This window comes from Oreochromis aureus, linkage group 3 (genome assembly GCF_013358895.1).
Source record: "Oreochromis aureus strain Israel breed Guangdong linkage group 3, ZZ_aureus, whole genome shotgun sequence".
Taxonomy (NCBI): domain Eukaryota; kingdom Metazoa; phylum Chordata; class Actinopteri; order Cichliformes; family Cichlidae; genus Oreochromis; species Oreochromis aureus.
In genome coordinates this window covers 53532728-53559812 of record NC_052944.1, presented here as the reverse complement: position 1 = coordinate 53559812, position 27085 = coordinate 53532728, and the positions used below count along the sequence as shown (strand labels likewise).

At 41.5% G+C, this 27085-nt stretch overlaps 1 protein-coding gene and 1 long non-coding RNA gene across 3 annotated transcripts; both read right to left on the bottom strand.

Annotated features, from left to right (window-relative positions):
- Nucleotides 1-128: 128 nt before the first annotated feature.
- On the bottom strand, nucleotides 129-12433 carry LOC120434453. Of its 2 annotated transcripts, XM_039602587.1 has the most exons (8): nucleotides 12405-12433; nucleotides 12126-12185; nucleotides 11519-11785; nucleotides 9616-9768; nucleotides 9442-9489; nucleotides 5906-5980; nucleotides 1213-1278; nucleotides 129-800 (listed from the first exon to the last, which is right to left on the bottom strand). In XM_039602587.1, the coding sequence occupies exons 1-8, from the start codon at nucleotides 12430-12432 to the stop codon at nucleotides 757-759; spliced, it is 741 nt and encodes a 246-aa protein (XP_039458521.1). In that variant the 5' UTR covers nucleotide 12433; the 3' UTR covers nucleotides 129-756. The 2 variants fall into 2 exon arrangements, with proteins under 2 accessions (XP_039458521.1, XP_039458527.1); XM_039602593.1 differs by lacking the exons at nucleotides 11519-11785; nucleotides 12126-12185; nucleotides 12405-12433 and adding an exon at nucleotides 10452-10622.
- A 6292-nt stretch (nucleotides 12434-18725) lies between these two features.
- LOC120434462 lies at nucleotides 18726-19193 on the bottom strand. The gene is made up of 2 exons (XR_005609106.1): nucleotides 18991-19193; nucleotides 18726-18907 (listed from the first exon to the last, which is right to left on the bottom strand). It is a non-coding gene; the product is annotated as an uncharacterized LOC120434462 (long non-coding RNA).
- Between the last annotated feature and the right edge of the window lie 7892 nt (nucleotides 19194-27085).

Here is a 27085-nt window from a genome sequence, read left to right as displayed (position 1 = left end):
ACATTCTATCTTAACACATTTCTAAACTCTAAAGCAAACTAAACATTCCTACATGTCTGAACTCTAAAATAAGCTAAACATTTCTACATATGCTATGTCAATTCACTTGCGGTAGCAACTATATTCATTCAGTACAGGATAGAAAAACAAGTTGAACAACTGCACTAACAACGCTGTAGTTGTTGGCTCAGTGTTTTTAATAAAACAATATCACCATCTTTACCATAAACAGATATTCTGTTGATTGCTGACATTACATTAACATAACATTTGTCACACTGTCTCGCCACAGAAGCCACAGTGAGCATGTTTAAAAACTGCAACAGTGTACTCATGTCTACAATTAGGCAGAGCAAATAGACCTGGGCTTCACTATTCATATTTATTAACACATTGCTACCTTTTAAAATAGACATGATGATATGAGGTGGCTGATGTTTTTGCTCTCAGAATAAGAATTGATATACTTTTTTAAAAAAAAACATGCAGGTTGAGATATTTGCAATTTGATATAAACAGTCATCTTTTCACCAATTAGAGATGAACCCATTCACTGTTTATACAGAAGGAAGTAGACTGCAAGACATGTGGTAATAACCACAAAATGTTTCATTGTATTGTATATAAATGACACTTTTTCTAAATGTCATGATGCACATGACACTAAAAAGAAAAGAAAATACACACTGAAGACTAGCATTTCCTTTATTTTTTCCTTCTGTATTGCGCAGTAAAAGTTATTCAGATCCATGCCAGTCAGTTGGGGGCTGGTACCTCTTTCCCACCACCTACTGCCATCTCTGGACACAAAATACATTTCAAAACAGTTATTAGTTTATTTTTAAATAAGAACTGAACTATCAAACATTTTGAAAATTATATTTGAACCAGTTAATAATTTTGAAATTTTTGCCTTTGTACACTGTTATGTATATTGGTGCCTCAATAACATTACTGTCAGATTATATATATATGCATCCTGTCCAAGCTGTACTTGGCCTGGCCTCGTGCTCAAAGATAACTGGCAGAGGCTCCAGTCCTTCAACCCTGAATTGGTTGGCTGCATGCACTGGATGGAATTCTTGGAAATCAGAGGACAAGACCCCCCCAAAAGCCTCAAAATTGAAACATATTTATTTATCTTTTTATTGTTCCCAAAACATGGGGTTAGCATTAAAGATGTTAAATAGTCTATTTTTCAGTGTCAATTACCTTTCACATCGCTGGGTTTTCTGGCCATAGCATTAGTCTCCTGGACTGATTCAAGTGCACGGTCCTCTGCAGGCATATAACAACAAAACATCATAAGCGTGATTTTTATCTTCATTACATTTAAAATCTAAATTGTTCTCACTTATTTCTGGCTGGGACACATAAGATCTTCTGAGTGATGAGACTTTTTAGACAGTAACATGTTTTTCTTCCTGTCACGATCTGTGCTGGCAGACTGTATCGAGGGGACAGTAATGCAGACAAAGGAAGGCAAAAAAGGATTCTTAACAAAGAGTGAGCCATTTATTATGACTGGTGGCAAAACAATGGGGAAAGGCAAACCAAGGTGACGCTAAATAATAACCTAAAGTGGGAAAATTAAAAACATGAAACGGCGTGGATACCTGGATACCTGGAAACATGGCATGAACTCGACAGACAACCTGACCAAGAATGAATGACAACAGACCACATAAATACACACAATGGTGATAAAGGAAGAGGAATAGCATAGGGAGCATATGGGGCAAACTGACATAATGACAAGACAGGAGGAAGTAAATTGGACATACTGAGCATGGGGCGCGAGACTGGTTGCTGGTTGAGTATTGTAGGATGGCGCCGAGTGTCATGGCACGCCGTCTCCCGGTCCCGATATGTTTCTTATTTATGCTCTTAGTGGTGTCCCTGCTAGTTTTAAAAACCCACTCTTTGTTGGTTTATGAGCGACAGATGCTGCTTAACATCCGTGACTCACTACCGAAGTTTCCCAGCATTAACGAGCAATGTGAAGGACTCCTGCCGCCGCTGGTGTCGATACCGGAGGAACTGCACCGCTGCGATCCCCTTGACTCCTTCGCTTAAAGCGCTGGATAAATGGACATAGGCGTGGAACGCGCTCTGGGAACCGTGTTCGGGTTAGAGCTCGCATGCAGTGGGCTTTCACCATCGGCGACCCTGGCTGTTTAGGACCTTACTCTGGCCTCAAACAGCGTTGCCTTCTTCCTGTTTACCCGACGTCATCGGAGCATGCTCACCAGACGCTGCTTTATTGGCCGCTACGCCGACGGGACGCAAGGGAAGGTGGAGGGAATATAAATAATCTACAACTGCTGCCTGCCACCACTGATGGACAGAGAATTAATTTAGCTCTCTTAAACACAAGATCGGTATCAAATAAAACTCATGTTCTTCGAGACTTTTTCGATACGTATAAATTGGATATCATGCTCCTAACTGAGATATGGCTGCGCGTTGGGGAAGTGGCACCCTTGTTGGATCTGTGCCCCACTGATGCCAGCTTTTTCAGCTCCCCCAGGCTGTCTGGGAGGGGAGGCGGGGTAGCCTCTATCATCAAAAGCTGTTTTAAATGCAAACAGATACAAAGTCCTGGTGTTTTTACCTCATTTGAGTCCCAACTCCTGATCTTAAACTGCCCTGTGGTTCTAATTATAGTCATCTATCGTCCACCTAAATATAATGATTTGTTTATCTCGGAATTCTCAGACTTCTTGACATGTTTTATTGTTCACTATGAAAGGATTCTTATAGTGGGGACTTTAATATCCATTTGTGCTGTGAGGATAAACCCTGGTCAAAGATTTCTTAAATATAATTGACTCCTTGAATTTTACACAACTGATGTCTGGGCCAACACGTATGGGCCACACCCTAGATCTTGTCTTAGGTTATGGACTGAATATATCGATGACTGAAAACTGTCTTCTACCTATTTTAGACCACTCAGCAATTTTATTTGATATTCTAATCCCTAAATCTCCAGCATTTGAGAGGGGAAAACTGCCCCTCAGATCATCTCGTTTTATTAGCCCTGAGGCATTGCTTGGAGTTAAACTACATCTACCTGAGGTGTTGGACCCCATTTTTACCCAGGGGTTATGTGTGGACTCTTCGACTGTGAACTTAAATAACACACTTCTTGAGCTACTGGATTCTGTTGCTCCCGTGAAGAAGCAAAAATGTCAAAAAAAGAACCCTATGCCTTGGGTAAACGAGGAGCTCTTGAATCTAAGGAGAAATTGTAGAAAGGCAGAGCGTCACTGGAGATCTTCTAGATTAGAAGTATTTCTTCGGGCTTGGAAGGACTCCCTGACTTCTTTCCAATCAGCGATGTCGACAGCGAAAGCAAATTACTTCTCAAATCTTATCATGAGTCATAAACATAATTCAAAACTATTATTTAACACAGTATCACAACTTACAGAGAGCAAGTCAACTCTCTGCTGTTCTAACTGATGGCTCATGATTTTCTTGTGTTTTTTTCAGTGATAGGGCGGACACACTTAGGAATCAGATTATTCCTTCCTCAGGTAGTTTATCAGACTACTCAGATGTCTTGCCTGTTGCTGCTGATAAACTGTTCTCTGATTTTAAGGTCATTTCTCTGTCTGAATTAACCAAGGTTGTAAAAGCAGCTCGTAGTACAACCTGTTCATTGGATCCTTTACCAGCCTGGGCTATAAAAGAACTGTGGTCAGCATTAGGACCCTACATTCTGTTTCTTCTAAATATTTCATTGATGACTGGAGTCTTCTCTGAATGTTATAAATCAGCTGTGGTAGTACCAATCTTGAAAAAGCCTGGACTAGATGTTGACATGGTTGCAAACTATAGACCCATCTCACATCTGTCTTTCTTGTCTAAAGTCTTTGAAAAAGTGGTTTTTAAGCAGCTCACTGAGCATTTGTCAACAAATAATTTGTTTGAACCATTTCAATCTGCTTTTAGACCAAATCACTCCACAGAGACAGCTTTACTAAAAGTGGTGAATGACCTGCTGGTACATGCAGACAATGATCGCACTTCAGTTTTATTACTACTGGACCTAAGTGCTGCATTTGACACTGTTGATCACGGCATTTTATTGGATAGGCTTGAACATTTTATTGGAATTACAGGGAATGTTTTATCATGGCTGAGATCTTACCTGTCAGGAGGTCTCAGACTGTTAATTTTAATAATGTTCTTTCTGAGACCTGTGTGGTGAGGCATGGGGTCCCTCAGGGCTCTGTGCTTGGACCACTGCTGTTCTCTATGTATCTGTCGCCTCTTGGTGCTCTTTTACGTTCTTTTAAAGTAACCTTTCATTGTTATGCTGACGACCTGCAGCTCTATGTTCCTCTAATAATTGGAAACTGCACTGAAATCTCTAATTTGGAATCTTGTCTATCAGCAATTAAGGGCTGGTTATCGGATAATTTCCTGTGCTTAAATACTGATAAAACAGAGTTGATGGTCATTGGACCGCCTAAATTTCAGCACTCGTCCCAAAATTTTACCCTGAGAATTGATGATAGGGTCATAACTTGTAGAGACAAAGTAAAAAATTTGGGCGTGTGGGTTGCACCCCGGTTTGACACGGTGCTCTCCTTTGAGTCCCATATAAAAGAAATAACAAAAACCGCCTTTTATCACTTGAGGAACATAGCTAGAATTAGACAAGTTTTGTCAAACGATACTGCAGAGATTCTTGTTCATGCATTTGTGTCCTCACGCATTGATTACTGTAATGCTCTTTTCTCAGGGCTACCAAAGAAAAGTTTTAAAGGCCTACAGATGGTGCAAAACGCAGCTGCTCGTATTTTAACAAGAACTGGAAAATTCGAACATATCAGCCCTGTTTTATACTCTCTTCATTGGCTACCTTGTCCGGTTCGAGCTGATTTTAAAGTCCTGTTGCTCACTTACAAGGCTTTAAATGGATTAGCACCTTCGTATCTCTCTGACCTTTTACACCGGTATATTCCATCCCGTGCTCTCCGATCTCAGGACTCTGGTCTTTTAAAAGTTCCTAAAGCCAGGAAAAAGAAAATTGGAGAGCGTGCTTTTTCTTTTCGTGCCCCGGTTTTATGGAATAACCTCCCTCAAGATATTAGGCAGGCATGCTCTGTCGAGGTTTTTAAAGCTAAGCTGAAGACACACTTGTTTACCCTATCCTACATGTCTTAACTCTATGGCTTTTAGGTTTTAAATGTTTTCTTCTTTTTATTTTGTTCTTGATTTCTTTTTTTTTTTCTGTTCTTAATTTGTACTGTGTCTCCTATTTGTAGTGCTATGTATTACTTTTAAACCCTTTTAATTTCAAACAGTTGTACAGCACTTTGCTTGAAGGTGCTTTATAAATAAAGTTATTATTATTATTATTATTATTAAAACAGGAAGCATGCAGACTAAGATGTATGGAACAGAGAAATGAGAGATGAGACACTGACTTAACTACAGAACAGATGCAGAGGGGATGACGGGCTGGGAGGAACACATGACAGATAGGGGAGACATAAACAAGAAGAAGAGACGAGACACAGACGGAGAGAGAAAGGGACACAAAGGGAGACAAAGACATCACTGAGTTACACGGGGCAAGGGAGACTTAGACACAGGGTACACGACAGACTCACACACTGACAACACAACAACATAAACAACATAGCGGGAAGACACAGACATGGGAGAAACCTAAACATACAAGAACTAAACAGGGAAACAGAACTCAAAACATGGAGCCAAATAAAGCCTGGACTAAATAACCATACAAACTAGAACATAATAACACAAATGTCGCCAAACTCTGGATGCTGGATCAAAAACTCCTAAACCATGACTATATTTCCTCTAGATGTTTAAGCTATCAAGCATATTATAACTTCAATGTTTTCCAGTTTAGGCAAATTACCTTTTGACATTGTTGTTTTTGTGATGAGGGAATATGTCTCGTGGTTTTCTTCAGCTATGCTTACCACTACAGGCACTGAAATATAGAGACAAGTTAAGACTTTAAACAAGTACGATATGGGCAGACACTCTTTAGTTGAAATAAAAAAAAACAAACAAACTAAAAAAAACCCCAAATAACTCATTCTATACACTCTTTCTATTTGTTAACAATGTCAAAGTACAGATAGTAAAATGAAAGAGAAATAACAAAACCAGAGTAATGGCTAAAATTTTTTGCTGATGTTCTTTGGTCAATAAACAAACTTAACACGTCTTACTTGCATCTTAGAACCGTTAAGATTCTTATCTACAGTTTCGACCAAAAGTTTAAGACCACTTCACAAAGGGCAAGAAATAATATTTTGTGTGGTTGGATCTTGACAAGTGAGAAAAAATTTTTTTTTGAGTGTGCAATTTATTGAAAACAACAAACGTTTAGGACCACATTTGTGCAAAAATGTGGATCCATTGTCATTTTCTGTCAGGTAGTGTTAAGGTTCATTTTAATGAACAAGGAGAGATGGAGGAGATCGGAATAACACACTGACCCTGCCAGGTGGAGTCAAACGATGATTTTAATGAACACACGCGTGGGAGATGCACCCTGCAGAACATCAGAGGTGGATCTCTCAAACAATGAACAAAACAAAGGTTTTATAGGGTCGGGGTAATACAACGCCCCTTTCATGCATTAAGCAGATATAATACTTGCATACGTCAAATCAAAACCACAATGACTTTTAACACAGTTTGAAAAGATCATCCTCTCGTCTCTATCCCAGGTGTCTTCCTGTTGTCACCGGATGCTCGCTTATCTGTCTGGAACATCAAGCTCAGTTCTGCAACAAACTATCACGTATGCAGGCACAATTTTGCAGTTGCAAGCAAAACATGATTAAACTTTCACCTATAAATAAGTCTATCTAAGATGTGTGTGTGTGTGTGTCAGCCTCTGCTTGCACTTTGTTTCACCTCTCACCTCACCAGCTAGACCTTATAACCTTTCCACTCAACAGAAGGCCAGCACGTACACAACTGAAACTATATGTGTAATATATCGAATACATGTTTTAATCAAGAACCTCTACTAAAGCTTAATCAAAGATATAAATGAATAAAAGCTAATAAAGAATAAACTGGTGAGAGTCTCCTGAGACTCTGCTTTCGGTTTCATTTCCTGCAAAAGGCATGCCCTGCAAACCTGCAGTTTCCTGTCAAGACTTTTAGGCCCAGATTATATTCAGAAGTGAGCCTTTATGTTTAAACATCTGAATGCAATATCAACATTAATTATTAGTGCAATGGTAATGATGATTATAAAAATAGCAGCAAATAATAGCAGCAAAATATCTTCCTACTCCTGACAGTAGTCACACTTTCATGATGTTCTGATGACAAAGACAAAAAAACTAATTTCCCTTTTTGAACGTGATTGGGTTGTTGAACTGCATAAGCAGGGTCTCTCACAGTGCGCCATCACTGCTGAGGTGGATGCCGTAAGACAGGATCATCTAAGAAATTCCAAATGACTGAGGGTTATTGAACAAAAAAGTCAAGTGGAAGACCCAAAAAAATTTCACCACCTCTGAACCGGAGGATCCAATTGGCTGTCCATCAAGACACTGGATGATCCTCAACCCAAATTAAGGCCGTTACTGGTGCCGGCTGCAGCAACATAACCATCAGACGGGATATGAGACTGAAGGGCTTCAAAAACAAAAAACGTCTTCAAAGGCCTCGTCTCCTTGAACACCACATAACTGACCATTTGGCCTTTGCAAGAGAGCACCAAACATGGGACATTGAAAGGTGGAAGAAAATGTTATTGTCTGATGAGAAAAGTTTTAACTTTGATGTTCCTGATGGTTTCCAACATTACTGGCATGACAAGCAGATCCCACTTAAGATGGAATGGAGGGGGTGCCATAATGGTCTGGGGTGCATTTTCCTTCAGCTTCAGGAGGTGCAGTGGCGTCAAACGGCCGCTGGCTATGTCCAGATTTTGCAGCGAGGATCCCTCATAACTGAGGGCCCTCGTCTGTGTGGCAATAACTGTGTTTTTCAAAATGACAACGCTACAGTACACAATGCCCACAGGACAAAAGACTTCTTCGAGAAGAATAACATCACTCTATTAGACCATCCTGTGTGTTCCCCTGATCTAAATCCAACTGAGAACCTTTGGGGATGGATGGCAAGGGAAGTTTACAAAAATGGAAAACAGTTCCAGAAAGTAGATGTCCTTCGTGCAGCAATCTTCACCATTTGGAGAAATGTTTCCACTCACCTCAGGGAAACGATTGTATCAAGCATGCCACAACAAATTTTTGACGTGATCAACAATAACGGTGGAGCTATTCATTACTGAGTTGATGTTTGGAACTTTGATTTCTGTTTTGGGTGGGTTTACAGGTTTTTTCCAGGTGTGGTCTTAAACTTTAGATCAGCTGTAAAACAGACTGTTTTAGTTTAAGCATTGTTTTCAATAAATTGCATGCTCACAAAATGTTTTGTCTCACTCCCATTTTTCTAGTTGCATATTGAATCTTTACTTGGAAGCTTCCTAAGATCCAACCATGCAAACTATGATTTTTTTCAAGTGGTCTTTTGATCGGGACTATGTATCAGTTATTACCATGTCATCATGTTGCCTAGCAACCACCTACCAGTGGGCTAAAGTGACCCTTTTTACCATTTATGCTTCCAAAAAACCAAATGAAAGCACAACATAATTTGTTTCACAACAGTAACATACATGCAATTTATATTCAAAAAATGTTATTACGCATGATATATTTTGACATCATCATATTCCCTAGTAAAAGCTGGTGTTAATTTAATTAACCAATTTTGTTAAGTAAGGCTACACTATAAAACGATACAGCTTTTTTTTGGGGGGGGGGGGTTCCAGGGGCCGGAGGGAGCTCTCATGCTCCCTGTTTCTCATGAAAATGTGACAAAATTTCAAGAGTAGTCATACAGACACATTTCACATTTTATGTAAAGGAAAATAAGAAGCTTCATGAATTGCCAATTGTACATTTTTAGTCTCCTAAAGTCATATGACGTTTAGTTGACTTAAACTAAATTGACCTAAATTGTGACTAAAACAAAACGAAGTTTTATTCAACAATTTTAATCAAAAGTCTGTTATAATCCTTTCATATTAAGTCAACTGAGACAAGATTAAAATTCAAAGAATTTAGATGCCTAAATTATGACAAAAAACTAAACATACATACATTTTATCCACAACACAAAATACATTACTAAAACTAAATTAAAAACTAAATGAACAATTTCCTGTCAAAATTAACACTGACAACAACCTACTGAGGGACTAAAATCACAGACCAAACAATACTGTAGCAGGAGCATGTACTAGGGTATACGATTTGCTAAAGGATTTACTAAAGGGCTGTGTTTCTACTTTCCCTGATCCTGTAGATTTGAAGTTCATGTTGTTTTTCTTAAAGAGATGGTGGCCTTCCTGACCTGTATGTGCAGAAGGAGACTTGAAGGAGGCAGTAGAATTTTCAACACCTGTTTTAAAAAAGACAAAATAAACAAGAAAAAAAGTTCATTAGTGACGGCCACCAGGAATCACCAAGCATGCTTATCGTTATCAAACAAAAAGTTCATCTTTTGATGAGCCAACTGTCAGCATACCTGGTCTCAAAGAAGTTTCTTCTGTGTGACTTCTGATGGTTTGTTGATGTTTATGACGTTGAAACACTCCTAACAGTATTACCACCACCAATAAAACACTGAAACCTGTGCAGAGCCCCAGGTAGAGCTTGAAGTAAGGTATTGGAGAATGACCTGCCAGAAAGATAATTCCATTGTGCATTAGAAATGATTAAAATGATGTTGCAATACTCTGAATATTTTTATATTTATTTTGTGTAAAGACTAAAATAAATACTATTCAATATAACTATGTAACCCAATATGATTTAGCCCTATTTCAGAAGGTGGCATACTATTCCAGACCATTTTACACTGACTTCATTTAATTGTCTTAGCCGCATGATAAATAGAAATGTGTACAAAGGTGTAAACAAAGCTCCATAAAAATTAACTAGTAGCCTAAAGTAGCCTCCTTCATCCCCTGGAAACATGGGACAACAGAAGCAGTATTGAAAACAACATTAAACACAAGTCTAAGTTTGTGCATAGGCTATGTTTAGTCTAAATGTGGACGTTGTGGATGTCTTTTCAGCAACAGAGGTCCGATGGATGTCAACACCAGACATTCAGTAGACAAAAAAAAAATTAAAAAAAAGACTGTCTGGTGTTACAAAAAAACCCCTTCAAAAAAAACAAAATACGATGTCCACAAATGACATATAAAAGCATCACTCTTATGTCACTTTGGTGTAGGTATGTTCATTATAGACCACATATTGTTTTTTTCATTTACACAATTTGTCATGAAGCTTTATACCCAAACTGTATTTTAAAGTTTGTCTCTAATTTATTCAAAGAATATTGATGGATCTTACTTCCAACAGTTAGCCAGCTCTCTGGTGATTCTCCAACATCAGCAATACTACATTTGTAGAGTCCTTCATCAGATTTGGATACAGTTGGAATCATTATGTTTCCTGATGAGCTGCTCCCAATGGAGATGCCATTTTTATAGAATTTTGCAGTGTAGTTGGAGTTTGCATCCTTTTTTCTACAATGCAAGGTTACGTTTTCTCCCTGCATCACAGGTTGGGCAGGAATCCCCAGGATCACATGACTCTCTAAATCTAAATGGCAGAAGGTATGATAACAATTTTGTGTCAAAAAACGATTTCTGTTAAATTTTGTTAAAATTATACATACATAGATGCATTTAAAAAAAAAAAAATGTGATATATATATATATATATATATATATATATATATATATATATATATAAAACAAAGAAAAAGAACAGCTCGTCCCTGCGGGCGGTTTATCCTTCAAGCTCGGGTCCTCTACCAGAGGCCTGGGAGCTTGAGGGTCCTCATGCAGTATCTTAGCTGTTCCCAGGACTGCGCTCTTCTGGACAGAGATCTCCAATGTTGTTCCTGGGATCTGCTGGAGCCACTCGCCTAGCTTGGGAGTCACTGCACCTAGTGCTCCGATTACCACTGGGACCACCGTTACCTTCACCCTCCACATCCTCTCGAGCTCTTCTCTGAGCCCTTGGTATTTGTCATTCGGAACCGCCACGTCTATCACTACGGCCATCTTCTTCTGTTTGTCTACCACCCTTATATATATATATATATATATATATATATATATATATATATATATATATATATATATATATATATATATATATATATATATATATATATATATATATATGTGTGTGTGTGTGTGTGTGTGTGTGTGTGTGTGTGTGTTATTTTAATATGATCATGATGCATTTTATCAAGACAAATTACGCCTTACTGGTAAGAAAAACTACAACTACTACAGTACCAAATATGACACTGTGCATTACTGTAAGTGATGTACTGAACAGAAAAAAACTGTAGATGGACTTAATATGTCAATGCATAATTAATGTTCTTTTTACTATGTACATACCAGTTACAGTGATGTTGACCGTGTTGCTTTTTTGTATTCCTCCCATTTCACACCAGTATTCTCCACTGTCAGTTGATGGATATGCATTAATAATATTGCAAGGTCCAATCGATGTTTCCCAGGTTGAAGCACATGTTCTAACATCTCCATTTATCTTTTTCATCACTCTCCATCCAGTCAGTTCATTTAGCCCTTCACAGCTGATAGTGATAGGCTCTGATTGAAAGAACTGCTGTCTGTTTGGAACAACTTGAGGAAAACCTGAATCTGAAACATAAAATCAAATAAAGACTCAGAAAAATACAGAACAAAACAGTTTCAAACTTAAGGTTATTTCATATGTGCTACTTTATGTGTATTGTTGTGTTTATTTTTTCAGACAAACACAAATGTACTCACATCAAGCACTGATATAATGCTGGACGGCTTTCAAATAATAAAGATTTATACATATATATTTACTATAAAGGTTTATTGTAAAGGTCTATTTTTAGCTAAAAAATAACAACTGCAATAGTTTCAGAAACTTCATATTGTTACGAGATATAATAAATCTATAACATACACACACCTATAAATACAACAACATGAATATTTAAAAACTTACTATGTGTTTGACAATCGCTGAATTCGACTACTATAACCAACAGCAACAGAACATTCATCACTGAAAAGATTGAGAATGACAGTTTTAATATTTAACATGTTTTTAATGGTTTTTTCCCCATCATAAGTAATAGGTCCTATGCATTTATTAGTGAGCAGTTACAAATTTCCATAATGAATAGATGCAAATACATGGGTGCATTTTGGATATATTAATTTGCCCTTCAGTTCATCCATGTATTTTTTTTTTATTTTTACAAAAGGCAATGTCAGTACTCACAGAGTCTGATGGAAGATCTGACCTCCATGTTGTCTTGCTGCTGACTGTATGTGTGTCAGACTGAAATGAGGATATATTCTTTTGTAAGAACTTCCTCTTCCTGTGGTTCTTTGTAGCGACTGGGGCCCGACAGGGTTTCATTTCAATCACATGTGATTGCATAAAAATGTCCCTGCAACCTACTTATATCTTCAATTTCTTGAATTATATGTATCTAGATTTTGATAATTCAGCCTACTCTTTTTATTAAGTTCTCAGTAAAAGTAATGTAGATAGATAGATAGATAGATAGATAGATAGATTTAAAATGAGGAAAAAAATGTTGTTTTAATATAAGTGTTGTATTTTGATATTGCAGAAGAAAATTAACGCAGCTTTTCCACTACAGTGTGGAACTTTGATGTGTTTAATTTACACTTTGCAGTTGAAAGATACTTCAGATCATACAAATTCTGTAGTTTTTTTTTATGAGTGGGACAATATGACTATAATCTTACTGGTACATGACAGTAAGAGTTCATGATGTACAACATTAATATAACCCAATGTTCATGACACTATCATTTGTCACGTACAGTCGTGGCCAAAAGTTTTGAGAATGACACAAATATTAGTTTTCACAAAGTTTGCTGCTAAGCTGCTTTTAGATCTTTGTTTCAGTTGTTTCTGTTATGTACTGAAATATAATTACAAGCACTTCATACGCTTCAAAGGTTTTTATCGACAATTACATGACATTTATGCAAAGAGTCAGTATTTGCAGTGTTGGCCCTTCTTTTTCAGGACCTCTGCAATTCGACTGGACATGCTCTCAATCAACTTCTAGGCCAAATCCTGACTGATAGTAACCCATTCTGTCATAATCACTTCTTGGAGTTTGTCAGAATTAGTGGGTTTTTGTTTGTCCACCCGCCTCTTGAGGATTGACCACAAGTTCTCAATGAGATTAAGATCTGGGGAGTTTCCAGGCCATGGACCCAAAATTTCAGCGTTTTGTTCCCTGAGCCACTTAGTTATCATTTTTGCCTTATGGCACAGTGCTCCATCGTACTGGAAAATGCATTGCTCTTCACCAAACTGTTGTTGGATTGTTGGAACAAGTTGCTGTTGGAGGGTGTTTTGGTACATTCTTTATTCATGGCTGTGTTTTTGGGCAAAATTGTGAGTGAGCCCACTCCCTTGGACGAGAAGCAGCCCCACATATGAATGGTCTCAGGATGCTTTACTGTTTTCATGACACAGGACTGATGGTAGCGCACGCCTTTTCTTCTCCGGACAAGCCTTTTTCCAGATGCCCCAAACAACTTTGGCGAGATCTCGCAAAAGTTTTGTGAGATCTTGCAAATTTCGGTTAAAATAAAACTTAACAAAAGTATCATCTGTGATTAAAAAAACCCAAACAAACAGGTATAGCTCACCTTTGATGATAAGCCAGCTCTCTGGTGATTCTCCAGTATCAGCAATACTACAGGGTGGGCCATTTATATGGATACACCGTAATAAAATGGGATTGGTTGGTGATATTAAAGTCCTGTTTGTGGCACATTAGTATATGTGAGGGGGCAAACTCCTCAAGATGGGTGGTGACCATGGTGGCCATTTAGAAGTCGGCCATCTTGGATACAACTTTTGTTTTTTCAATAGGAAGAGGGCCATGTGACACATCAAACTTATTGGTAATGTCACAAGAAAAACAATGGTGTGCTTGGTTTCAACGTACCTTTATTCTTTCATGAGTTATTTACAAGTTTCTGACCACTTATAAAATGTGTTCAATGTGCTGCCCATTGTGTTGGATTGTCAATGCAACCCTCTTCTCCCACTCTTCACACACTGATAGCAACACCGCAGGAGAAATGCCAGCACAGGCATCCAGTAGCCATAGTTTCAGGTGCTGCACATCTCGTATCTTCACACCATAGACAATTGCCTTCAGATGACCCCAAAGATAAAAATCTAAGGGGGTCAGATCGGGAGACCTTGGGGGCCATTCAACTGGCCCACGACGACCAATCCACTTTCCAGGAAACTGTTCATCTAGGAATGCTCGGACCTGGCACCCATAATGTGGTGGTGCACCATCTTGCTGGAAAAACTCAGGGAACGTGCCAGCTTCAGTGCATAAAGCGGAAACACATCATCATGTAGCAATTTCAAATATCCAGTGGCCTTGAGGTTTCCATTGATGAAGAATGGACCCACTATCGTTGTACCCCATATACCACACCAAACCATCACTTTTGTTGTTCCAACAGTCTTGGAGGGATCCATCCAATGTGGGTTAGTGTCAGACCAATAGCGGTGGTTTTGTTTGTTAACTTCACCATTCACATAAAAGTTTGCCTCATCACTGAACAAAATCTTCTGTGTGAACTGAGGGTCCTGTTCCAATTTTTGTTTTGCCCATTCTGCAAATTCTGTGCGCCGATCTGGGTCATCCTCGTTGAGATGCTGCAGTAGCTGGAGTTTGTAAGGGTGCCATTTGTGAGTAGCTAATATCTGCCGAAGGGATGTTCGACTAATGCTACTCTCCAGTGACATGTGGCGAGTGCTACACTGTGGGCTCTTGCTGAATGAAGCTAGGACAGCCACTTATGTTTCTTCATTAATGACAGTTTTCTTGCGTCCACATTTTGTCAAATCCAACACTGAACCAGTTTCACAAAACTTAGGAAGCAGTTTGCTAACTGTAGCATGGGAGATGGGTGGTCTCGTAGGGTGTCTTGCATTGAAATCTGCTGCAATGACCCGGTTACTGCGTTCACCAGATATCAACACAATTTCGATCCGCTCCTCACGTGTTAACCTCTTCAACATGTCAATGGCTGTGAACAAAGAGAAACTTGTAAATAACTCATGAAAGAATAAAGGTACGTTGAAACCAAGCACACCATTGTTTTTCTTGTGACATTATCAACAAGTTTGATGTGTCACATGGCCCTCTTCCTATTGAAAAAACAAAAGTTGTATCCAAGATGGCCGACTTCTAAATGGCCACCATGGTCACCACCCATCTTGAGGAGTTTTCCCCCTCACATATACTAATGTGCCACAAACAGGACTTTAATATCACCAACCATTCAAATGTTATTACGGTGTATCCATATAAATGGCCCACCCTGTATATTTGTAGGCAGTGTTGCTAACTCCTCAGTAAGGAAAATCGCTATTGGTTGTCCTAAAAGTTGCTAGAAGTCGGTAAATGATGTCATTGCCTAATTTGCATAATTGGTCATGCTTATGTAATTGTAACCTATGGGCGAGGTGCCCACGGCAGCACCCGCTGCTTGTTGAGAGTAAGGGCGATACGTGCTTTCACGTCAAAAAGTGGTCATAAGTCTTCCTTATAACGCCATCAAAAAGTCGCCAGATTTGTCGCTAGTCGCGTTTTAGAAAAAAAAGTCACTAAGGGGATCTGAAAACTCGCTAAGTATAGCGACAAAGTCGCTAAGTTGGCAACACTGTTTGTAGAGTCCTTCATCAGATTTGGATGCAGTAGGAGTTGTAATGTTTCCTGTTGAGCTGCTCCTAATGGAGGCACCATTTTTATAGAATTCACAGTGAAGCTAGAGTTTGCATGCTTTTTTCTACAATGCAAGGCCACATTTTCTCCCTCCATCACAGGATATGCAGGACTCTCCAGAATCACAGGACCATCTAAATGTGAATGACAAATGATCTGAAAACTTCATATAAAAGGATTTAAGTTTATGTGGAATTTATGTTGAAATTATTCATATATACAAATCTTTCTACTACAGACAATAGGTCGTATATAATTTTTAAGACATAAAACATTATGTCACACTTATTGCACTTATTGCAATTATGATGCTTAATATATTGTGGTGTTTATCGCATACATAACCAACTGATCTAAAAAGTAAATTAACTAAATATGTCAATGCATAGATTATATTTCTTTCTATGTGCATACCAGTTACAGTGATGTTGACAGTGTCACTTGTTTTCCTCCATATTCACACCAGTATTCTCCACTGTCAGTTGATGGATATGCATTAATAATATTGCAAGGTCCACCAGATGTTTCCCAGGATGGAGCACATGTTCTAACATCTTCATTTATCTTTTTCATCACTCTCCATCCAGTCAGTCCACTTAGCCCTTCACAGCTGATTGTGATAGATTCTAATTCAAAGAACTGTTGTCTGTTTGGAACAACGTGAGGGAAAAGCTGAATCTGAGACACAAAATCAAAGATTTTTTTTCTCTTAAAGTACTGTATATGTCTTCAATTCAAACAATATAATTTCAAACTCATGATTTTGTTGAAAATCCTGTTGTTTTTCATTTTTTAGAGAAATGCAAACAGAGAAGAAATAAGCACTGATATAATGCTGAAACGTTTTCAGAATTAAAAACAATTACACATATATATCTACTGAATAAGTAAATATGCATTTCCATGTTTTGTTCTTTATGCTTGCTTCTGAAAATTATTTTTTAAGTGTTTTAAAGGTTAATGCAGTACCATTTCTGTAATCTGTCAAATTTTAGACTAAAAAACAGCAACTGCAGCAGTTGCGGAAACGTTCAAGTTGTCATGAGTTATCTATTATTAACTATTATTTTTCTTTTATATTCCAGCATGTGAACTACCTTAACATGAATTTGAACCACTTACTATGTCTTTGAGAAACACTCAATCCAGCTTTTGGAACAGACAAAAACAGCATGTTCACCACTGGAAATATGGAGACGGAGATTATCATTGAGAAGTTGCATAATGAATGCATGAAATGCACGCGTGTGTTTTGGACATAATAATTTCCCCTTTAAGTTCATTCATGCATTTTCTCAACAGCTAACTAGGTATCTTTTTATTGACAGATAATGTCAGTACTCACAGAGTCTGATGCCGGAAACTCTGACCTGCATGTTGGCTTGGTGCTGACTGTATGAGCATCAGAGTGAAATTTGTTACTTTTGAGAACTTCCTCTTCCTGAGTTTTTGACTCACCAGCAGGTATTGGCTTCCTGAGAAAGAGGGCTGCTTTATATTTAAAAGAACATCTATTCCGTAAAAGGATATAACATGGCAAACAAAGAATTATAACAGTTCAGGGAGGATTCAGGTGCCTAGTAAACTAGCAAAGGTTCATAGACTAGTTCCCATTTCATAAATGTGATCACATGAGATCACATCAAAAATATTCCAGCAGCGTTTGTATAAGGAGAGAGGCTCAATAACTTCTTGCAGTGCAGTGTACATTTGTAGGCTGAAACTGTGATGCTGAATCTGAGATGATGATCAACAGAAAATTAATATATATAGCACTCCATTTCAAAGTACCGCTGGTCTGTTATAACTTGAACAGACTTTGTCCTTTAAGAAAAGGCCTTTTATAGTCATGGATCACACACACACACACACACACACAGACACACGTAAAGCACTATCATCATGACAATGCAACTTTGCCAAAACCTTTAAAGTAACTGGTATAAAATGCAAAAATTAAACAACCAACGGTTTAATGATAAAGACTGGGGGATCTGTAGCTTGCATTTTAAATTCCTGAGTGACTCTTTGCACATTCATATAACTCATTTGAATTTAGACTGCACTTTGGATTCAGCCTCCACTGATGATAGTCACAAACAGATTTGAATATACACAGCCATCTTTCATTTTCAAGAATTCTAGTTTGATTTTTGTTTGCGTTCATATTTTCTAACGAAATGTTGAATACAGCTATGATAGACTGGGTCTTACATCACATAAGTATTATTATCAATCCTATTTAGGGCGATCGTCGCTCAAGAGTTGGCAGTTCGCCTTGTGATCAGAAAGTTGCCGGTTTGAGCCCCGGCTCGGACACTCTCGGTCGTTGTGTCCGTGGTCAAGACACTTCACCTACCGCCTACTGGTGATGGCCAGAGGGGCTGATGGTGCGATATGGCAGCCTTGCCTCTGTCAGTCTGTCCCAGGGCATGCAATCCATTATTATTTAAACCATCTGTTAACTGTATATTCCTGTACATTTACCTATTATGATTCATATTGCCACATTCATTGACCTTGTTTATAGGTAATTTCATTGTTTGATCACGTTAAAATGTTCCTAATTTAATGTCTAAAGGCACTTGGAAAAGGCAGAATCCCATGTAAAATTAGGGCAGCAAACTGTATTGTCATTACTGGAAATAACCGTATTTTTATGAGGAAGTTATTTTCTGTTATTTTACGGTAGTATTTTGGCACCCCAGCTGCCGGAATATTACTGTTTTTTCAAGATGTTTTTTTTTAACAGTGTGAATGTCACAACTGGTGCAGGGACTCAAGCGCAGAGCGGGTAGTCAGTTCCAACACAGAGTTTATTTACAACACCAAGTGCAGAATATTTACAGTGGGGGACATCCGGGTAGGAGAAGGGTCCCAGGGAAGATCCAGGGGAAAACACTCGTGCACTCGTCCCCTCCTCTTACTCCAACTCACACACAACCACACAGCGGGGAGGTCACAGGTCCAGGAAGGAAAACTAACACACAGGGAAAAGGCAAGTTACTCCAAGTCACTAATCTCACACAAGCTAACGTCACAAGAGCTGAGAGGGTCACTAACGTGTTAAGCACAATCATCCAGCGATGAGAGGATCTGTGTCCCAGCCTCAAGTAATGCTCCTGGTGATGACTGGTGATTGATGACAGGTGTGTGGGCCAAGGGCGGGAGCCCGCAGTGAGCTCCGCCCAGGCAGAGAGGGAGAGAGAGAGAGAACCAAAACAGAACATGTAGCCTTGTGGGGCCGGCCGGGCAGGCACGGAGACCATGACAGTACCCCCCCCCCTCAACGGGAGCCTCCCGGCGACCCACCAGGCTTACCTGGATGCCTGCGGTGGAACTCCCGGAGCATCCCCTTATCCAGGACAGCAGCTCGAGGCACCCAGGAGCGTTCCTCTATCCCGTAGCCCTCCCAATCAACCAGGTACTGAAAACCCCTACCCCGGCGTCGGGAGTCCATGATGCGGGTGATGTTGTAAACCAGCTGACCATCCACGAGCCGGGGGGGCGGCGGGGGCCTGGAAGGAGGGCACAACGGGCTGGAGAGCACTGGCTTGACCTGAGATACATGAAAGACATTGTGAATGCGCATGTTGCACGGCAGTTTGAGGCGGACGGACACAGGGTTTACAATGGCGTCGATGGAAAAAGGGCCAATAAACTGAGGAGACAGCTTCTTTGACTCAGTCCGTAGCGGCACAAAACGGGTAGACAGCCACACCTGTTGTCCGATGGCGTACTCGGGGGCTGGTGTCCGGCGACGGTCAGCGAGGGCCTTATTCTGCTCCTTAGTACAGAGTAGGGCCGCCCGAGTCGCGCGCCAGGCACGACGGCACCTGCGGAGGTGAGCCTGTACAGAAGGAACGGAGTGCTCACCTTCGATGGCCGGGAATAAAGGCGGTTGATAACCCAGAGACGCTTCGAAAGGAGATTTGCCTGTGGCGGTGGAAGTGTGGCTGTTGTGGGCGTATTCGATCCATGGAAGCTGGTCACTCCAGGTTGATTGGTTGTGCGAAGCGACACAGCGGAGGGCAGCTTCCAGCTCCTGGTTGGCCCGCTCCGATTGTCCGTTACTCTGCGGATGGAAACCGGAAGAGAGACTGACCTTGGCCCCCAGAGCGGAGCAGAACTCCCTCCAAACTCGGGATGTGAACTGCGGCCCTCTATCCGAAACGACGTCCTCGGGGATCCCGTGAAGTCGGAACACATGAGAGGCGAGGAGCCGGGCCATCTCCAAGGCAGAGGGGAGCTTCGGGAGGGCGACGAAGTGTGCAGCTTTGGAGAAACGGTCAACAATGGTAAGTATAGTGGTGTTACCTGCAGAGGGCGGCAGACCTGTGACGAAGTCCAAAGAAACGTGGGACCATGGTCAGCCTGGTGTAGGGAGAGGCTGCAAAAGGCCCGGTGGAGGGCGGTTCGAAAGCTTGTTCTGGGCACAGGTCGAACAGGCTGACACATACTCCTTGGCATCCTTAGCCATAGCGGGCCACCAGAAGTAGCGTTGGAGGAAGGATAAGGTGCGGAGGACCCCAGGATGGCATGAAAAACGGGCGGTGTGAGCCCACTGGAGAACCTGAGAGCGGACGGCTGAAGGAACAAAGAGGTGACTGGGCGGGCCAGTCCCAGGATCCGGTTCGGTCTCCTGCGCCTCCTGGATCAGCCTCTCGATCTCCCAAGAGATGGCTCCAATCACACAGGCGGCCGGGAGGACAGGCTCGGGGTCCGATTCCTCCCCTGTGATGGAAAATTGCCTGGACAGGGCGTCTGGCTTTATGTTCCGTGATCCTGGCCTGTAGGTGATAGTGAAGTCAAAACGAGCAAAAAACAGCGCCCACCTGGCTTGCTGGGAATTGAGACGTCTGGCCGAGCGCAGGTACTCCAGATTCTTGTGATCTGTCCATACGATGAATGGTTGTGCCGCTCCCTCCAACCAATGTCTCCACTCCTCCAGGGCCAGCTTGACGGCCAGGAGCTCCCGGTCCCCGATGTCATAATTGCACTCTGCTGGAGAGAGACGGCGAGAATAAAAAGCACATGGGTGCAGCTTACCGTCCTTCTGTTGAGACAGGACTGCCCCCACCCCGGAGTCCGACGCGTCCACCTCCACAACGAACTGCCGGGTCAGGTCCGGTTGCCGGAGTATCGGTGCAGTGGTGAATTTCTCCTTGAGCAGGGTGAAGGCCCGCTGAGCGGCAGGATCCCACTGGAAAGGAACCTTAGGAGAGGTGAGTTTAGTGAGAGGGAGAGCGATTCTGCTGAAATTGCGAATGAACCGTCTGTAAAAGTTAGCGAATCCCAAAAAACGTTGCAGTTGGCGGCGATCAGGAGGAGTAGGCCATTCCACCACTGCCCGCACCTTCTCCGGATCAGTCCGCAAGTCCCCCTTTTCGATGATGTGGCCCAAGAAACTCACTGAAGACACGTGAAAAGCACACTTCTCCCCTTCACAAAAAGCCGGTTTTCCAAGAGGCGAAGCAGGACCTGCCGCACGTGGACTTGGTGCTCCTCGAGTGTCTTAGAAAAAATCAGGATGTCATCTAAGTACACAAAAACACAGCGGTTAACAAAATCACGAAGCACATCATTCACCATTGCCTGAAACACTGAGGGGGCATTGGTCAGCCCAAAAGGCATCACAAGATACTCAAAGTGGCCCCGATGCGTATTGAACGCACTCTTCCACTCATCCCCCTCTCTGATGCGCACCAGGTGGTAAGCGTTGCGCAGGTCCAGCTTGGTAAAGACGGTCATGCCCTGAAGCAGTTCAAAGGCCGAGGAAAGCAATGGCAAAGGGTACTTGTTCTTAACAGTGATCTGGTTAAGGCCCCGAAAGTCAATACACGGCCACAGCGACCCATCCTTTTTAGCCACAAAAAAAAATCCAGCCGCAACAGGGGAAGAGGAAGGGCGAATCAACCCCGCCGTTAGCGACTCTGAGATGTAACGCTCCATAGCATCCCTCTCGGGCCGGGAGAGGCTGTACAGGCGGCTAGACGGCAGCGGAGCTCCAGGAAGAAGATCGATGGCACAATCGTACGGGCGGTGGGGGGGCAGGGACCGCGCACAATCCTTACAAAAAACATCCCGCAGATCATGATAAGCCCGCGGAACCATTGAGAGGTTCGGGGCGTCCGACGGCGAGGCCGTGGGCAGAAGCGGAACGGGTGAAGCCGCAGCCCGAAGGCAGTTCATGTGGCAGTGCACGCTCCAACCCAGTATGTCACCCTTCTCCCAGTCAATATGTTGATTGTGGAGAACAAGCCAGGGGTGACCCAGCGGAGTGAGAGGAGCTTTAAACGAAAAAAAAACAAATCCTTTCTGTGTGATTGCCTGAGAGGGATAATGAAAGGAATTCAGAGACATGAGTGATGTCGTGCAGGCGCTGACCTGATAGTGCGTGAACGCGGAGAGGGCGTGACAGAGGCTCCAAGGCGATGTTTAGTTTGGCGGCGAGTGAGGTGTCAATAAAGTTCTGCTCAGCCCCAGAGTCAATGAGCACAGAGAGAGAGTGAGAAACAGTCTGAACACATAGTGTAGCCGGCAAGAGAAGTCTGGGAGAAGGACTTTCACTCGACAGATCGCCCACCAGCACCCTCTCGATCACTGGTGAGCGCGCCCTTTTGCCAGTGTCGGGCAGGAAGAGACAGAGTGGCCTTTACGGCTGCAATAAACACACTCACCGGAGGCAAGGCGGCGCTGGCGCTCCGCGGGCGACAGCCGTGAACGCCCAAGCTGCATGGGTTCTTCCTCATCCCTGGTGTCGGCGTCATGCGACCCAAGGGCTGCAGTAGAGGTCCCACAAAAATCCAGCGGAGCCTGCCCCGAACGTGTGCGCGCGCTTCGGTGGGCGCGCACCTGGTCGTCCACCCGAATACACAAAGCCAAAAGCGCCTCTAGGGAGGAAGGTAGTTCACGAAGCATCAGTTCATGTTTTATTTCCTCATTAACATTAGTGAGTAATGCACTCTTAAGGGCTTCTTCCCCCCACTTCGTCTGTTCGGCCAACGTAGAAAAATCAATAGAGAAATCAGCCATGCTTCGTTTACCTTGTTTGAGTGCGAGCAAGCGCTGGCCGGCAGTGGCAGTTGTGGCTTTTCTATCAAACACACCTTTAAACTTAACAAGAAAGTCAGAAAAAGTGATGGTGGGATCTGCTTGAAGCGCAGCTTGTGCCCAGGTCAGAGCACGATCCTGGAGTAACTGGACAATATAAGCAATCTTAGCACCATCAGTAGAAAAGGCTTGCGGTTGTTGGCGAAACTGAAGGGCACATTGCGTAAGAAAACCAGCACATTTATCAATCTCTCCCGAGAAAGCTTTCGGTGTAGGAAGAAATCTGTCATAGTGAACAGGTGAGGGAGCAGGTGGTGTGACACTTACTGCTGGAGCTGGCGCCTCCAGTGGAGGAGCGGCGGCAGGTGGAGCGGTCGGTAGTGGTGTTAACTGGGCCACGGCCTGGGTAAGGTTTGCGAGCTCTGCTCGAAGGTGAACAAACATTTGCTCATGACGCTCCAGCATCGCGGCCAACGTGGCGAGGGTGGGGGTCGAGACTGCCGGATCTGCTGAGTCCATTTCGGTGGCTGGATGATTCTGTCACAACTGGTGCAGGGACTCAAGCGCAGAGCGGGTAGTCAGTTCCAACACAGAGTTTATTTACAACACCAAGTGCAGAATATTTACAGTGGGGGACATCCAGGTAGGAGAAGGGTCCCAGGGAAGATCCAGGGGAAAACACTCGTGCACTCGTCCCCTCCTCTTACTCCAACTCACACACAACCACACAGCGGGGAGGTCACAGGTCCAGGAAGGAAAACTAACACACAGGGAAAAGGCAAGTTACTCCAAGTCACTAATCTCACACAAGCTAATGTCACAAGAGCTGAGAGGGTCACTAACGTGTTAAGCACAATCATCCAGCGATGAGAGGATCTGTGTCCCAGCCTCAAGTAATGCTCCTGGTGATGACTGGTGATTGATGACAGGTGTGTGGGCCAAGGGCGGGAGCCCGCAGTGAGCTCCGCCCAGGCAGAGAGGGAGAGAGAGAGAGAACCAAAACAGAACATGTAGCCTTGTGGGGCCGGCCGGGCAGGCGCGGAGACCATGACAGTGAATATTACATGAAAATGGAATTATAATACAAATTCCTGGGTATTTGTTAGATCCATCAAGAAAAATTTAGATTACATATGTCTGAATTGCTAACACTAGCTCGACAAATAATAATACCCTGGACTGACAATATTACATTCTGTGATGATGAATAGATTTGATCACAGTTTCAATTATAAAAGAAAAGGAAAACATAAACACAGAAAAAAGCAAAATAGAAAAACTTAAAATTGTGTGGTAATTTTTTTCCCAAATCAAAAGAAAATGCATGACACACAGGCATGTGCAGAGGGGTGGGCAGAAGGGGCTTGAGCACCTGCCCATTTTATGATGGATGCCCCAAGTGCCCTTTTCTTGAGGCATTTTTTTAATGTGTGTGTGCATGTGGAGTCCTGCCTGTGCCCCTCAACAATAATATTTAACTATTAGTCAAGTTTTGCTAAATAAAAGGATCTGGCTTGCATCAGTCCAGCCTGTTCTCACTCCCGAGGCGTAAAATAATGACGAGTCAAGTCATTGTCAAGTCCCGCGGGGCTCCTGAGAAACCCGAAAGGTGACCGTCTGTGTTCTTATGCTACGTGCCAGGTTATGGGTGAAAATCAATGTTATATGAGTAATAATTTAAAAAATTTATACACATAAAACAGACACCTGCATGCACGCACATACAGTGACATTTAGAGCTCCTTGAGAATACTGTATATACTATGGCCACAAGTTTCCATCATGGTGCTGATCCAGAATCCTCTTAATATTTATTACTAGAGTTATTATAATAAAGCAAAGTAAAGCAAGTAATAAATATGAAATAATGTATTTATGATTATTCCATTTGTTTCAATATCCACTATGTGCAGGGAGAAAGTTTATTAAATGTTTAAACTGTAGAGATACAATAATTTATCAGCAAATCAGCATTTTGCCATATTTGAAATCTAAATTTAATGTAATCTAATGTTTTTTTTAAATAGTGTTTTTTTATAACATCAAAATTATAATAATGCATAATTATGTGGATATGCATATTAAATAGCTTTGAGTTCCAGAAAAGCAGAAAAAGTCCTTTAACTCACTCTGCCTCTTGTGGAATTAAAAGAAACTGTTTTACTGCTACAATATATATCTCATAGCATTAGCATTGCATTAATAACATCACATATAGCTTTAAGATAGTAGGGAGACATTTAACACACTGACACCATATTAACCTTTATTACAGGTGCAGTTATAACCATTTTTTATGTTGTTATATCCTTATACACAATGCATATTTGTGCTTGTTTCGAGTTGATGTTCCATCCAAAAGGTTTTAAGCTTCACTGGTGAGAGTGTCCAGGTGATACATGTTGGAGGGAGATGAGAACATAGTAGGTTAATTGCATACATGCTTACAACACACATATATATCACATATAACCTAGACACAGATCTGAGTAGAGGCCTGAATGTATTTAGCAAACCTGTAGCACTAGACTCTGCTTAACAACAGGTGACAAGAAGAAGAAGACCAGCCCATGGCGACCCAGAGGCCAAGGACCATCGCCTTATTTGAAAGACGATGCCAGAAAGAGGAACCTCTGTGTTTGCATGTATTTCTTAGAATAGATTATTGTCTGTACAAGTTGCAAATAATGTTCTTAGGAAGCAAATTATGTGCTTGTAAACGCATGAGGGGGCGTCATAATACCCCGACATATAAAAGCAATCTGAAATGTATTTTGGATGAAGATCCTTGCTGATGTGTGCAGTAATCATCTTCCCACGCGTGTGCAAATAAATCATTGTTTTTGACCATCCTTCTGGACTGTCTTGGTTTTGTATTCTTCACTCAATTTTGGACCCGTAACACTCTCTTCCTCCTTCCATCTCCTCATCTGAGTTATCACTCTCCACTTGCTTTCCATCTGAGAACAAGACACAATTTGCTATTGCATTAATCTATTATTTAATTGTCCACACATAAAAACTCTCGCACCTAATCCAAAATAAAGTAATGATAGAAAATGGTATAGAACCATCCTCATGAGGCATGTCTGGACAGTGTCATATCATGAGTAATAATTTTTAAAAATCTATAAACATAAAACAGTTTGCATCGTGGTGCTGATTCAAAATCTTTCCCTTATTATTTATTCCGAGTGCTATAATAATAAAGTAAAAAATAAAAAAATGAAAAAATAATATTTATGTTTGACTATCCACTCTGTACAGGCAGGAAGTTTATTAAATGTATAAACTGTGGAGATACAATAATTTTGCTGCTGTAAAATCAGCATTTTGTCACATTTGAAATATAAATCTAATATAATCTGTTTCTTAATGTATTTCCTTTAAATACAGTGTGTTTTTTAAATATCATACTTATAATAATCTATATTTACTTATATATACATATTAGATTTTTTGTTTTTAGTGAAATATAAGCCCTTCACAAAGGCAGGAAAAGCCCTGTAAGTTACTTTAAAAATAATATGTTCCCTAAAATGGTAGACAGTGTCATGGACACGCTGTGTGGAGGCAGATGAGGACCCAAATGCAAAACTCACAGAGACTGAACTGGAACTCAAAAATGCTGCTTTAATGCAGGACTGACAAAGTAACAAAACTAAACTGGGAGAACTAAGCTGAGGACCGAGGGAACACAGGGAGGCACACAGGTTCGGGAGGAGACATTGAATGAAACACAAGGAGGGGAAACGAGGGCTCACAGATACACAGAGGAGCACACAGGGGGTAACCAAAATAAGGGACATCTTAACAGAACCTAGGAACCACAGCATAATGAAAGAACACAGTACAAAACACATGAAAACTAAGAATACTGGGCCAACGTGGCCCAGGACCATGACATCACCCCCCCCCCTCAAGGGCTGGCTCCCGACAGCCCAAACCCAAGAACCAAAAGACAAGAAAAAACAGAAAACAACCCACCCAGGGTGGGAGGCGGGGGACCAGGACGGAGGGAACGAAACCAAACAAAAGACAAGGAGCACGAGACCAAAACTGAGTCCACAAACACACAAAAACAGTTCAAAACAGGGAAGCGGTG